The sequence below is a fragment of the Manis javanica genome, chromosome 5 (assembly GCF_040802235.1).
Source record: "Manis javanica isolate MJ-LG chromosome 5, MJ_LKY, whole genome shotgun sequence".
NCBI classification, from domain to species: domain Eukaryota; kingdom Metazoa; phylum Chordata; class Mammalia; order Pholidota; family Manidae; genus Manis; species Manis javanica.
In genome coordinates, this window is record NC_133160.1 from 122430626 (window position 1) to 122447457 (window position 16832).

At 31.0% G+C, this 16832-nt stretch overlaps 1 protein-coding gene across 2 annotated transcripts in view; it reads left to right on the top strand.

Moving 5' to 3' along the window:
• The window catches only part of TECRL (trans-2,3-enoyl-CoA reductase like), a 125575-nt gene extending 109408 nt beyond the window's left edge, over positions 1-16167 (top strand). For both annotated transcript variants that reach the window (XM_073237531.1, XM_073237530.1), the window contains exons 9-12: positions 7834-7891; positions 12440-12525; positions 13041-13086; positions 13827-16167. In XM_073237531.1, coding sequence (XP_073093632.1) covers positions 7834-7891; positions 12440-12525; positions 13041-13086; positions 13827-13954 — 318 coding nt within the window. In that variant the 3' untranslated portion in view covers positions 13955-16167. The remainder of the gene's footprint in view (positions 1-7833; positions 7892-12439; positions 12526-13040; positions 13087-13826) is intronic.
• Positions 16168-16832: the final 665 nt, after the last annotated feature.

The window sequence follows — 16832 nt, forward strand, 5'->3', positions numbered from 1 at the left end:
GCCAAGGGAGAAGCAGAAAATCTGAACAGAAAGATTACCAGTATTGAAACTGAGTTGGTAATCAAAATACTCCCAACAAACAAATTCTAGGAGCAGATTCCTTCACAGCTGAATTCCACCAAACATTTAAAGAAGAGCTAATACCCATCCTTCTTAATATATTAAGTAGAAGAGGATAAAATACTTCCAAACTCAATCTATTAGGCCAGCATCACTCTCACACTCACACCAAAAGCAAATGAAGACACTACAAAAAAATGAAAAATTATAAACCAATATTCCTGATGTATATAGATGCAAAAATCCTCAACAAAATATTAGCAAACCAAATTCAAAAATACATCAGAAGGATTATCCATCATGACCAAGTTGGATGTATTCTAAGGATGCAAGGATGATACAATATTCATAAATCAATCAGTGTCATACACTACATAACAACAGGAATGATAAAAACTACTATGATCATCTCAATAGATGCTGAAAAAGCATTTGACAGAATTAATCCTTTCAAGATTAAAATTCTCAACAAAATGAGTATAGAGGGAAAATACCTCAAAATAATAAAGCCTGTATAAGACACACCCATAGCTCACATCATAGTCAATGGCAAAGAGCTGACAGTGTTTCCTCTAAGTTTAGAAACAAGATAAGGACGTTTAGTCTCACCATTTACATTCAATATAGCACTGAAAGTCTTAGCTACAGCAACTGGACAAGAGATAACAGGCATCCACACAGGTAAGGAAGAAGTAAAACTCTATTTGCAGAAGACATGATACTATATATAGAAAACACCAAAGACTCCACCAAAAAACTATTCGAACTAATAACTGGATTCAGCAAAGTTGTAGGGCAGAAAATCAAAATACAGAAATCTGTTGCATTCCTACACAATAATAATGAACCAGTTGAAAGAGAATTTAGGAAAACAATTCCATTTACAACTGCATCAAAAAGAATATAATTTCTGGGAATAAAACCTAACCAAAGAGGTAAAACTCCTGTACTCTGAAAACTATAAGATGGATGAAAGAAAGAGGACACAAACAAATGGAAATCTATCCTATGCTCATAGAAAGGAAAAAAAATAATATTGTCAGAATGGACATCCTGCCCAAAGCAATTTACAGCTTCAATGCACTCCATATCAAAATACCAATGGCATTTTTCAATGAACTAGAGCAAATAATCTTAAAAAATTCATATGGAACCACAAAAGACCCTGAATAGCCAAATCAATCTTGAGAAAGAAGACCAAAGCTGGGGGTATCACACTCCTTGATTTCAAGTTATACTACAAAGCTACAGTAATCCAAATAGTATGGTACTTTCACAAGAACAGACCTATAGATCAATGGAATAGAGCCCAGAAATAAACCCACTCATATATGGTCAATTACTATATGAAAAAGAGCCATTAGTATACAATGGGAAAAGACAGCCTTTTTAATAAATGGTGTTGGGAAAACTAGACAGCTACATGCAAGGGAATGAAATGGAATTACTATCTAACACCAGACACAAAATTTAACCCAAAATGAATTAGAGATCTAAATGTAAGAAATGAAACCATAAAACTCATAGAAGAAAACACAGGCAAACATCTCTTGAACATAAGCATGGATAATTTTTTTCTGGGCATGTCTCCCAGACAAGGGAAATAAAACCAAAATGAACAAGTGGAACTACATCAAAATAAAAAGCTTCTGTATACCAAAGGAAACCATCAATAAAACAAACAGGCAACATATAGTATGGGAGAATTATTCATAAATGATTTAAACAATAAGGGGTTAATATCCAAAACATATAAAAAACTCATACACACCCCCAACACCAAAAAAAAATTATCTCATAAAAAAATGGTCAGAGGACCTGAATAGACATTTTTCCATAGTCAACAGGGAAATGCAAATCAAAACCACAATGAGATATCACTGCATACCTGTCAGAATAGCCACTATCCAAAAGGCAAGAAGTAAGTGTTTGTGAGGATGTGGAGTAAAGTGAAGCCTCCTACACTGTTGGTAGGAATGCAAATTGGTGCAGCCACTCTGGAGGTTCCTCAAAAAACTAAAAACTAAAAAAACAAATAGCGTATGACCCAGTAACTCCACTTCTAGGTATTTACTTGAAGAAAAGATAGTATCTGATTTGAAATGATATACACACCCCCTTTTTTAAAACTACATTATTTACAATAACCAAAAATGGAAGCGAAGTGTCCATCAATAAATGGATAAAGAAGGTGGTACATACACATAATGGAATATTATTCATCCATTAAAAAAAAGGAAATCCTGCCATTAGTTACAATATGGATGCAACTAGAGGGTATTATGCTAAGTGAAATAAGCCAGGAGGAGAAAGACAAATACTATATGATTTCACTTATATGTGGAATCTAAAAACAAACAAAGTGAACAAAACGGTAGTAGATTCATAGACACTGAGAAGTGACTGGTGGTTACCATGAGGGAGGGGTTCAGATGGGTGGGTGGAGATGGGGAGGAAGAAAAAGAGGCACAAAATCTCAATCATAATATAAGTTGCTCATGGGGATGGAAGTGATAACATCTTTCTATGTTGAGAGATAGTAAGTGTAATAGTTGGGGAGAGGATTTAATAATGGTGTAATTATTTAATCACTGTGTTGTGTCCTTGAAACCAATATAAAATTGTACATCAACTATACTTCAGTTAAAAAAATAAAACAAAACAATGAGATATCACCACACACTAGTCAGAATGGCTACTATCCAAAAGACAAGAAATAACAATTGTTGTTGAACATGTTGAGAAAAGGGTGACCTAATGCACTGTTGCTGGGAATATGAATTATTAGTGCAACCACTATGGAAAACAGTATCGAGGTTACTCAAAAAATTAAAACAGAAATAAAGTAATACCCAGTAACTGCATTTCTGGGAATCTACCCAAAGAAAACAGAATCACTAATTAGAAAATACATATGCACTCCTATGTTTATTGCAACATTATTTCTAATAGCTAAGTTATGGAAGCAACCTAAGTGTCCATCAATAGATAAATGGATAAAGAAGTTGTGATAATATATATGATAGAATACTTCTCTGACAAAAAAAGAATGAAATTTGGTATTTGTGACAACATGGATGGAATTAGAGAATATTATGCTAAGTGAAAAAAGTCTGATAGAGATAGATATACCATATAATTTCATTTATATGTGGAATCTAAAAATAAAACAAAACAGAAATAGACTAATAAACATGGAGAACAGACAGCAGGTTGCCATAGGAGTGGTTAGTGGTGAAACAGGTGATGTAGAAAACATCCCCCACAAAAATATATATATATATATATATATATATTTATATACATGAGCAAATAAGCTGAAGGAAATTTATTCTAATGCAGAATGCAAAAACTAATAAGTTGATTAAGTTTGTGTATATTCACTTAAATTGAAGATGCCTAGCATATTATTATGAGCTTGAATTATATAGTTCAAGGTTAATTTCTTCATTCATAATAACTGAATGCTAAGTGTGTACCTTTAAAGTATACCACAAATATTTACAGTTTGGTAAGAATAAGCAGACTGTTTTTTAGACCAATGCATTTTAAATTATTTTACAGTAAAATTAACAGTACATAGTAGAATCAATTATTACTTTGATTGCTCTTTTAACATAAGAAAAAGTTATTATTGATTTACAATTAGTTTAAATTCTATTATGTAGAGCCAGAATATTACTTGGTAAGAAAGTAATATATTAGGACTATATTGGATATAATTGTAGTTAATTCTTTATGTGTGAATCATCCATTTTGTGGACTAAACATTAACAACTATAATTTTCTCTTCTGATCCCTCTGTTTTATGTTGTTAATCCATGTTTCCTAATACGTACAAGCAAAATAAATCATCAGCAAAACAACACACCTTACAATGCATACCTAATATATTCCAAAGTTAGTTGATGATTCTTTAGGGAAAATGTCTTACTTTGGTGAGTGTTGCCATGTTTTCACTTTATTCTGAGAAAATTTTTATCACCTCTTTTGTGTAAATTCTTTCTGACTTTCAACGCAACTTTGTTCCCTCAAGTATATTCTGATATCACAAAATCTATAAGGAAAAAAAATCTAATAAGTATTATCAAATATAGGCAAATTTATAAATATATCAGAATATCATCCCCACAACATTGAGATTTACCTTTGTGTTCGTGCTATAAATATTGTGGAAACACACTATAATCCAGCCACTTTATGTTTTTATGACCCCCCTTCACCCTCTGAACTCAACTCTACCCACACAGAAACACAATCACTATTGCAATCATATTTTTTAATTTTTAATATTTTGTTATTTTATAAATAACAATCCTGTATCCTTTAACACTCTTCCTCTCAATTTATTTTTACTCTCCAGAAGAAGCAAGTATGGTTTGCCATTCCTTTGTACATTGACTACTTCAGCAGAAAAATAATTTTTTCTTGCCTTTCTTACTGTTTTCAATACTGTAGGAAATGGGAGTACAGAAAATAACTCTTCTCTCTGGTTTGTCCCTGTATCTTCAGTTTCATCATTAGTTATCCACTCATTTAGGTTAAGCTTTTTTATTAAAATGCAAATGTTCTTGGAGAGGTAATAAATTTTGCTCTTATCAAGGAGTCACACCTTCTCTTACAACAGTTAACTGAGAAGAACCTTGACCACAGAACAATAATTTTTGATTAGGGGAGAGGATGCTGACAACAATACATCAAAGGTTTTAGTAAAAGTGAAGAAGAGTAGGGCCCTGCTACATAAATCATGTAAAAGCAAAAAATCTGCATGTGAATATTTGGTCTTGTGGATAAGACGAATGAGAGAAGAAAAGTGTCCCAAAGTTACGTGCTTTCATTTCAGCAGTCTGCTCAGGCTTAGTTGTGACAACTTTCTCTGATCCTTTGATAGATACCAATGAAAAGATTGGGATTACTTTTTACTGAATGTATAAAACTTAAATAACATAAAACTTAACTCTTAACCATTTTTGGTGTACAGTTTAGCAGTGTTCACATTGTATATTCACATTGTTGTACACAGGCACCTAATGACTTTTTAAATCTAGGCCCTCCTGCTTTTGACAAGTAAGGCGGTTCTGGCAATTCTGGGTTGCTTATATCTGTGAGTGTGTTTAGAAAATATAAACTTAATTTTAATCATGTTAAACATTTTGGGAAAAAAGTAGTTGTTCCAAATTTATTGGAATAATTTGTTATTCCATATATAAATCAGTTTGTATATGAGAAAACTAAATGAAATACTTTCAAATTCATTAGTTCTACAACTATAATGAAAGAAAACAGTGCTTCTTCTTGCATATCATATTTATATATTACCTTTCTTAATATATCTGGGCAATGTTTCCTTAGTATTTTTATGTTTCTGTACACTTATCTTCTAAAATGTCTTTGTCATCTGTGTTACATAGCAGCCATACATATTTCATGGTAGATAATATCCATGTTTTATTATCTAAGATAATTTAAAATTTAAGTAATATAAAATCAAACCTAATGAGAGCAACTTCTTCAGACTTTATGAAATTGTTGTGTTAAGATATAATATGCCAAAATAAAATATCTATTTAGATAAGAATCAAACCAGGATAAAGTGAAAATCATACAGAGAAATGTTCCAGTGCTTCACTTTTATATGCCTCTAAAATTTTAATCAGCAAAAGAACTATATATTGAGTTTTATGGCACTGACTGAATTTTCTAATCTTACTTATCCCTGACCAAAGAGGAAATAATATCAACCACTTTTATCTAGGTTAATTAGTATTGCAACCTACATTGAACTCATCTATTTGTTGGAGTTCTAAAGCCTGTGCTTAAGGTGAAAATTACAAGTAGTTACAGTTCTTTAAAATCCATTAGAGAGTTGCTAAATTGATGATAAACTATGTATCTCTAAGCATATACACATGTTGATATGCCCCATGTCCCAGAATGTATATAGATAAGCATTTCATCAGTTGACAGCAAGATGAAAACATTGGCTTATTTATGTACCTCTTTTTTTCTATCCCTTCTATTTCATATTTCAGTATGTTTTATTTTGTGAGGGAGCACTTAATGATAAATTATGACATTAGTATAAGGCTACTCTAATGTTTAAATGAAACCTAAATGCTTTTTCATTCATGGTTCCCACTTTGGGTAGAAGACTGATGTTTTCATGTTTAGTTTTGTTGTGATAAATCGGAAGAAGAAACTATTTTGATGGTTGAGTGAGCATAAAAGTATTGATAATCACAAAGTTAATATGTTTGACCAGAATAAAACCATAGTATCTAAAATATAATTTGTTCACAAAGATTTGGTAAGTTTTTGCTTGTTAATAATATTTTTATCATATATGCCATTTTGTGTTTGGCACTGTGAGTGATAAAAAATAGTGTGATTTGGTGTTTGACTAAAAGATGAGTAAAAGATATAAAAACAAAACAGACATACAAATCATTAATTTAGCAACTGTTTTGTGGTGCTGGTCATGCAACTAGAAATTTAGACAAGTGTGATCAATGTAGGCTAATTTGCTGGAAAAGTTTTTTTTGGTAACTAAAATTATCATCATAATTTTGTTGAGCAGTTCATTTGTCAGATACCTGATTTAATTTAATCACCATAATATATGTATAAGACAGGAATTAATATTTACATTTAGGTGAAGAAGTGAAATTTCAAATGTCTAACTTACTGAATCTCTAACGACATGGGAGAGGCTATATGTGGCACAAGCCCATCTAGCCAAAAGCCACACTCTTAAACATATACAGACATAGAAAATTTCAATTGTGAATTGTTATCTGAAATTGCAAAATTCTGCTTTGTGTCCTTAATGATAACTTGAGAAACTAGGAGCCTCTTCTGCTGTTATCAAACTATTGTACATGAAGAAATATATACAGAAATTGTTGAAAAGGAAAGAACAAAATCATATATTTGAAGAGATTAATAGCATTAAAGGCACTAAGTTAAAAGAGAGCTATGGGATACATTATAGTGAAAAGTTGAATGACTAAACAGTAAAGATTTTTGGATAACAAAATCTGTTACTAATAATATAGTATTTTTATGTTGAATACAGATATTGTGTTAAACCAGATAATGCATACAGGGCAGACAAAGGAAAGGGTCTTAACTTTCCAAGAATACATGTGGCAAACTGGAAACATTATTTGACTGATTAGATGTTGGTAAAGCTTGAACTTCCTAGAGGGTATAGTGGGGTCAGATACAGATAAGCGGCAAATATCTTTGTGGAACAGTACTGCTATATTATAAAAAGTTTTCTACACAGAGCTGAAATCAGCTAGGAACCAAACTATCACTCTAGCCATAAAAGGGTTGCTACTGTGTTAATGAATTTAGAATATGCAAGACATGCCAAGTGACATGACTAGTCTCTTCATGGCACAAAAATTTACCTAATGTAACAAGTACAAAGCATATAATCAGCACAGGCAATTTGAACCTAGTTATCAAAAGGCTTTAAGAATATCTTCAAAATTTGTAACTCATATGGCTCATTATTTTGATTTTATAAATTTCCACACAGCTTCTTTCATTGTTATAAACAAAGTTTCCTATGCTTATGTTAGAATGATAATATATCTCTTGGGTCTTTGGAAGTGATATATTAGATGGATATTGGCATGGATGTGTCTTTAGAACACAACTTTGGAAGTAATATATTAGATGGATATTGGCATGGATGTGTCTTTAGAACACAACTTTAAAGAAGGCACAGGTACATCACACTGAAAAAGTTAAAATGTTTTGCAGATTTGTGAAGCTGGAAATCATTTCATCAATGTATTGTTGGCCCATCCAAATCACACAGGTTAGTCCCTTTTCCTTTTTATCTTATCCAGAGTGAAATATGTTAATTATTATTTTAATCAATAAGTTTTTAAAGCAATAGTTGGAAACATTTAAGACAGTATGCCTCAATTATTGCTTTTCTGTGCTTAAATTTTCCAAATACTTTATCTAAATCCTATTTTCTAATAATGATTTCTCCAAAGTGAAGTGTGCATATCCCCCCACCAACACACATCACTCACTTAAACATGTGAAAAAGAGATGACTAAAAAGTAAAGCAGGATGAAATTCTCTGATGAATATCCAAATTTTCTAACATAATTCTCAATCTTCATCTAATTTGCACAATAATTGACACAATACCATTATATTCAAATGACTTAAGTTTTTTTAATAGAAGTGATCTTTGACAAATTCAATGACACTGAAATAGCAGTGTTTGGGGGTATACGTCAAACTTAACAGTTAAAAATATTTGGAAAAATTTTATAGTGTCCATGTAATTTAAAGATATTTTTGGTAAATCAATCATCTCATTCAGGTTCAGTTATAGCTAGGTATTTACACTGCTTTTGTACATGACATGTCATTATAATTTCAAATATTGATGGTCAACGTTTAGACTTCCTGTTGCAATCAATCTAGCTGCAAACATACAGGTATATTTGTCTCTTCAAGTGTTTTTTAACATCTACCTGAATTTCTTAATATGTTCTTGCCTTGCACATTTCTGGCAGGCTGGTGAAGCATATGAAACACTTTTCAGAATAATTTTTACATGTAATAAAATACATAGTATTACAAAGGAAATTTATGTTGGAATATTTGTGTGCATATAAAAAAGCTTTAAAATCTTCTATAATAATAGGATTTTATGACATTACTGTGATAACTACTTAACTTTGAGTATTGATGACCATAAATTATATGCATATGTAATTACAAATATATAGATAAATAAAACAACTCTAATATGATTTGAAAGTATCTGTACTTTCTCTTGCTGAAAAAAATGTTAACAGATTAGTGCAAATGCTATTGCAGTTTATTGTTTGATTTTGTTTTGAAGTAAAGTCTACATTTCATTAAGAGGCTGGTTGCCATTTGTATGTGACCCAAATTTATAGACCTACTGAATTCTCTTTGTAGGTGTGTTAAGCCCCGATTAAAAACTTGTATTTCTTTTAGGGTAGAGGCAAAACATAATAAAATCCTATTAAAATGCTAACATTGCTAAAGCTTCAAATGTCGCAAATGTTAGTCTTGACTGTGACCCTCTAACAATATGACCTTGCTCGTTTCCTCACATATCTGGAATATGGTGGTATTATTTGAAAATGAAAATTTTAAGTCATTATGTTTTCAAAGTCAGACATAACTTTGAAATTATTAATGTGAGAGAGACTTTTCTTTTACTGTTTATTCTTGAGAAATCAGATGCCTGCCTAATCTCTCCTTTGTTAATTGACTTGGTTGTTTTGCCTTCAGACTCAGAAAGTTTTTTCTTGAGCACTAAAGCCTATTAATTTTTTAGGGTGGATCTTAGAGTTGATAACTCCAGGTGTGTTTTCCTAGGGACATGACACGATGACATGATCTAACCTTGTGGTATGTTGATTCATGTCCTTTTTTTCAGTCCCAGAAAGTTTTCTTGTAGTTTAAAATTCCTTCATTGAGTTTTTTGATTTCTTAATGGTTATGTGTGATTTATTTACAAGTACTTCTGTGTATATGTGTTCTGTTAAAATATTTTTATGTTTTCTTTTTTGGAGTGTTATTTTTATCAGCAGGGGAAAATAAAGAAAATTCTTACTTTCTATTTTATTTACATGGAAGCCTTATATGAATGCTGATTAACTTACATTCATTTTTAAGTGTATGGACTGTCCTTGAACGGAAAGAAATAATTTTACAGATGGAGTGGTGAAAGTTAAATCTCTAAAGAATGAAGTGTTCTCTGGAAGGGATGGGGAGTTTATTTTATCGTGACTTTTAATTCTCTAAACACACTTTTGTTTTCTAAATTCCATAATTCCCAGAACTATGCCCTTCTTTCCTTCTCCTCTAAGCCTCCAATAAATCTCTTCCTTATTTTAGCTGCTTTCCTGTACTACTTATTTCCTCTCATGCAAGCAGTGCCTTCCAAGATGAAAACCTTCCAAATGATTTCACTTCAGTTCTTCACATCCAGTGTTCTGATACATCAGGTCTCAGACCTTTTCTCAGAGTAGACCCTTTCTTACGACCATCAGTTCTAGATATCTACATACACATGGCATTCTTTTTCCTTACATAAAATCATTATCCATCTATGAGTTACTTACTGTTGGCTCTAAATGAGTCTTTGCTGCTCTTGGATTTTTATTTCTCCACTTACATATTAATTGAACTTTGTAGTAATATCTGTCTCTTAGATGTATTTTAGGCATGAATTATGAATAGGGTGATCATTTAATATTGATTGTTTAAACAGATGTCTCTGAATATGTTCCCCAGGAGACACAATTTGATATAAGTTTAAAAGAATTTGGATCTCCCTGGGAAGGGTGAATGACCTAAGATGAGGTAGCTCTCTTTAGTCAAGGTCATCCTTTCACAGGGTCTGATAATTGAAAGCTTTCTGCTACCAGCACTCTCAGTACTTATGGAAAAAATACACCATTTCTGAAGGGTATCTGGGAACATTAATACAGCAGCCATCACAGAATATTCAGCAGGTCATTCAACTCTAAAATAACATTCCATATCCATTGTTGATGCCATTTCTGGTGGCAACTACTGTAGGTTCAGTTTTCAAGGATACAGAGGTTGAGATGGAGATTAGCATTCAGAAGGCTTGCTAGAGAGCAATTCTATGAATGGGAAGAAGGAAATCATGTTTGGGTAGGAAATTGAGAGTAATACAGTTCCAGTGAGAGTCTCAGATTAACCTATGCATATTCCAAAGTTGGGATGAATTACCATTGTTTTTCTGAGTTAAGTAATTCAATTTGCCATATTGATCAAATATTGAATTAAGGCTACACCCAAAAGTGAGTGTGACCTTGGGAAAGGTTGCTCCCTCTAGCCAGGCAATCTTCATAGAGGATGCTGAAAGGTGAAGGCTCGCTGACAGCAGTAACCCTTGAAACTGTGGAATAAACTGTTTATGCCTAAAAAATAATCTGATTGGTGCAGCAATGCACTGTAAAAATACCTTCAGGCTTTTATTTAATAGAAACTCTATTATAAATAGGATAGGTTGAGAAAACATATGGGAATATAAGTATTAAATTACTAACACCTAAACTTACATATGATTACAATTAACAGCAACTATGTACACTTGAGACAATATCTGTATAAATACATTTTTCTGTGCCCACAAGACATGTTTGTTATTTAATTTACAAACTACCTCTTGAAGAAATGTGTATTTATGAACTCCTGATCATTCTACTGTATCCAGAGGCTAAACAGTCATAAACTAGAGGCTTTCATGCAGATTATTTTTTATGCATCTTCCACCTCTGAAGTTCAGTTACTGTAATATGGGTAGATTCCTCAGTTATCTTTCTTTTGATGAATATATAGACATTGAACAAAAGTGTTTACATAAATGTTTCCAAGACAATCTGTATGTGTGTATTTATCCTATCTTGCAGTGAATAGTGCATGAAAACTGCACAGTACCTAGTATTTTTTTCTTTGATATTTTAACAATCATTACAATTTTGAAAAAAATATACTGACATTTCATTAACACTTTAGAATTATAACTTAAATAGATTAGTTCATGTGTTACCTGATTAAATCCTCCTATGCAGAATAAACAATTTTATAATTCATATTTACTTGTAGATATGTCACAGCTCAAAGTTCGACCTGAAATAATTATAAATTGTTTTCTAAAATGTTTCTTCAAAAAATTTGAAAGGCAAAAAATAACAAGACTCAAGTGATAATCTGCTAAGTATAATGAGAGTTATAAATAACAATCCTGATTGCTGAGCAGAAATAATTTATGTGGAATTTTTGAATATTAACTGTACTGATATTCACTTTAATCCCCTTATGAGAGATTTTCAGACTTTTCGGATATAGATGACATTCTTATAATATTCCCTTCGGATTTCCACTAATTAAATAGCAAGAGAGGTTTGAGGTATTTTAATAATCTCAACCAAAAATATATTCCTTAACACTGAAGGAAAATAAGAAGAGGCATGCAATTGCTAACATGCATTTAATAATCTCAGTATGCAATACTGCTGCAACTATTATGATATGCATAATAACATTTATATATCATTTTATTTAAAATCTTAAAGAATTATTATCATGATGTGTTCTGTAATTTCATAGCAATGTTGTTTTAGACACAGAAAATGACAGATATCCTATCTGAGTCAAAAGGTCATAACATTTGAAACTGGGTCTCTTGTGAATAATTTGGCAAATAGGTTTCTATAAATATATGATGACATGTTACATGATATACAGTTTTATGGAATTTATAATTATATAAAAACTACATAGTCATTTGCCATATGTAATGTCATTGACATTTTTCTCTCCTTTCTAAAAGGAAATAATGCCTCTTTTCCAAGTCCAAATTGTAACCCTTTCACATGGATGTTTTTCCTGGTTTCATGTCCTAACTACACCTATGAGGTATGCTATTTAAGTTTGCAAATAACCAAATTTTACTTGATGATATACTAAATGCATGTGTTTATGTATTTACATGTGTATAGTATATATACATGATTATGCATATATATATTTTATCTGTAGATATTTGATATAGAGATATAGATGATGATATTGATTTTAGTTCAAGTTATAGGTATAGGAAATTGGAACATTTCAACAATAATTTTTCCTGCAGAAAAAGGAATATTTGTGCACATATTCATCTATTTTAAAGGCCTTGAGATGTTTCAGGATTTTATTTTTTATCAAAGTTTTTGGAACAATATCTTCCATTTTCTTATGAATTGATACTTTTTTATGGGATTGCTTATGACTTCATTATATTTAATAATGAAATTATTACTTTAGAGAAATTTGCTTCTACTTACAATTTTTCTATTATTTTAAGCTTTCACATTACCTACTTATGCCACAAGTGAACAAAGTACTAGATGAACTATAGATATTTGTTAATTTCTGTTTTAATCTAACAGATTGGATCATGGATTAGTTTCACAGTCATGACACAAACCCTGCCAGGTAAGACCTAGATTTATTCACAACTAATTGAAGTAAATGCATCCTTAGGAGAAGTGGTTTATGAGAACAAGTTGCTATAGTACTAAAGTTTGGCATGTTTGTAAAAGGACCTTATGCTTTCAGTTTTAATTTATTTTGGATTTTTAGGCAGAATTAAAATACATCAGAACATTATTTATTATGTATTTCTATGTAATTGTGGCTTAATCCAGGCTAGAAAACACAGTCCAAATACATTTATTAAGCAACAAGTTTTTGTTAAAAAGTAGTAATGCTATAATGCACTTCACATGCAACTCTCTAAATTGCAATGTACTGCATGTAGTAAAAGGGATATGTGCTATATCCATTTCATCCATTCTTTGTTCCACTGCACAAAAATTTAAATCATAATTAAAGTGTCTTATGCATGTATGCGGATGAGTGTAGAGGTATATTAAATGCATATAGAAAACTGATATTGAAAAATTCAGAGATAAAAATGTTCCTTATTTGGAAGTATTTTGTTGCAGTGGGATATAAAAACTATGGAATTATTTTGATCTCTGCTATGAACTTTTTATATTTATTCAACCATGAAACAAGCGTTGATTGAACATATAATATGCTAGGGAATGAATACGAGAACTACACAAAATTTGAGAACTGTTTAGAGATCTGTATGTGATAGATTTTTCTAATATAACTTGCTATATCCATCACAGAAATAAGAAAGGATAATTATTTCTTTTTTCTTCTAGTTGGGATTTTTACACTTCTGATGAGTATCCAGATGTCTTTGTGGGCACAAAAGAAACATAAGATTTATTTGAAGAAATTCAGTTCTTATATGCACAGGAAATCAGCAATGATTCCATTCATATTGTAAGAAAAACATCTCATACATAAAAGCAGTATATAAACTTACTAAATGAGACTTGGTAAAAGTTGGTTGACTATTACGTTCCATAAATTTACAACAGTATTTTTACTCAGTAAAAATACAAAATGGTAGAATCCACTTATATTTAGAGTAATAAACTTGAAGCAAATGAAAAGTAGAAATTATATGTATGATTAATGAAAAATAGCACTTTTGCAAGGGATTGGTCCTTGAATAAGATTTTCGTACTTCATTAAATATTTCACAATAGTATTTGCATAAGACAATTAAAATATCTGGATTCTAAAGTAAGTATTTTTAAAAGTTGGGACATTAAATCACTTGAATTTTGTACATTATTTTGATGGTAATTTAATTTTTCCTTTATTGTTCACTATTGAGAAGTAGCAAGTATGTTTTTGTTTCAATTTCTTGTGAAAATTCTACCTATATTAAAAGTGAAGTACTTGTAATCAGCACATAAACTACCTTTATATATAAACATATATATATATATATATATATATATATATATATATATATATATATATATAGAGAGAGAGAGAGAGAGAGAGAGAGAAATACATATATTTCAAATGGATTATATGTTATGACAAAGAGAGTGTGCATTGGAGTTTTGAGATTCAGAATGCAAAGATTTTTTGCTTTATTTTTATATGTTTGAACTCCTATATCCCCTAAAACCTATGCATGTGTGTGTGTGTGTGAATAAGCATATATATTTTGAGAGGATAACTGATACTACAAAAATCAAATGCATATAAGTTAAATATTTAAAAGAAATTCTCAGTTTCTTTATTTTTAAATAGTGATTCTTTAGAGTGGTTAATTGTTAGAGAATTTCCAATTCTCAGATCTATCTATCTATGTAAATATCCTCATTAAAGCTCTTGCATTATATACGTATTTGACAAAATATCCTTTGTAAAGTCAATATGCATTTTGTGGGTATTATTGATATACATAGTTTATTACTAATATATTCAAGAAATAACAAAAACACAACTTTAAAGCTTTGTTATCATTGCCAATTGTGTAGTATTAAAATATCTCAGAGGAAGGCAAATTTTAATTTCCTGATGCCCATTCAGCAAAATAGCATGGAATCATGCAGAAGTCTTAAAAGGAGGTGCTATTTCATTAAACACATATACCTAATACATATTTATGGAATCACCTCTGTAACAATTCCTTTGTTGAAAGAATAGTTTATGTTTTCTTAACTGGATCATGATAGAGGCCAACCCAGGAGTCTTCACATTCTTTCAGGACTAGAAAGAGATCTTTGATGTAGCAAGGAAGGATGGGATACATAGAGGAGAGCCATTTCTTGTCCCCTTGTGCAACATCCCTTTTCCCAGCTCCTTCGTATCTGTCTCATATCAATCATTTATTACGATTGAAGGACATACCATAGTTAATGGGTATCCCAATTATGAAATTAAAAAAAATTATTTAGTACTCATTTTTTCTTCCTGAGGGTCTCATTGCTTAAGACATCAAAAGAGATACCCTGATAAACTTATTTGATTGTATTATCAATATTAATGCTGCACGTATACTCCTATAACAGCCTTACATTCATGTTCAACCTTTAAAATCTAATTTTCGTTTATAGATTTTAGGGGTCACCATACCTAAGTATGTATTTGTGAATGTGCACACACACACACACACACACACACATCATTTATGTGATTTCTTATATTTTCTTATATATTTCTTATTCTTCTTGTTCATCTGTGTAGCTAAGGCTACTGCTGATAATTTATTTACTCCTATTGCTTTGAATAGGAGTAAATAATTCTCGATTCTGATATGTAAATAGAGTCACTCTTTAAAAACTATAATGAACTCTAGCTGAATGCATGTTATAAAAACTATATAAATAATGAATTTGCATTGCTGGTTAAGGATTTGTATATCTTTTAATGCAAAACACATCTATATGAGGGTCTCAGAAATTCACTTATATGTTCCTTTGACGCATGTCCAGGTAACATAATTTCACATAACTCAATTTCTGCCTATGGAACTTTTTCAGAAGCAACATTCAACATTTTATAGATTAGTTTTAGGTGTCTTGATTTTATTTACTAGTTTGTGTATTGAAAAGGGAGATGTTGCTGGAAATGGTTCAGAAAAGTGAACATTTTAATATAAAGTTAAATCCAAAAACAAAATAAATATGAAAGATTTTTAAGGTCTATATTATAATTTGATCATATTGACAGAAAACAGTGAAAAATATTAACAAAAATTTCAAGTCCACAACACATACACACACACACACACACACACACACACACACACACACACACACACACACACACATATATATGTACTTAATAATATGTTTCTCTTAAGTATTATAAAAGTTTACCAAAATGTATATTTAACCTTGTTAGGAAAACATATCCCTGATTTCATTTTGAGGCCCCTCCAGTATTGACAAACACAAACACATAGAAGCAACAAGCCCTACAACTTTTGCATCCACTTTTTTGTTACTCTTTGTCCCTTTGTCCAAATTCTGTGAGTGAAGATGCTTAAAACTGCTGTGTTGAGGCTATTCCACTTACTGTCATGATAGCATCAAGTACATGAATTATTTCTGCTATCATAAAAATGGAACTGTGAGTTTGCAGTGTGGACTTCAATATCTAATACTTGGTTTTATCTGTTTAGTTTCCTTTTATATCAAAGAAGGCTGTAAGATTTGTCACTAAATGACAAGAATAATAATTATTCTGAGTAGTTTAGAAGTCACATTTTTTGTTCCTAAAGTCTTAGTGGTGAGTGGATATGATGCCTCAGCAAATGGGAAAGTGTACAATTGAGAAGATCAAGCAGCTAAAAGTTT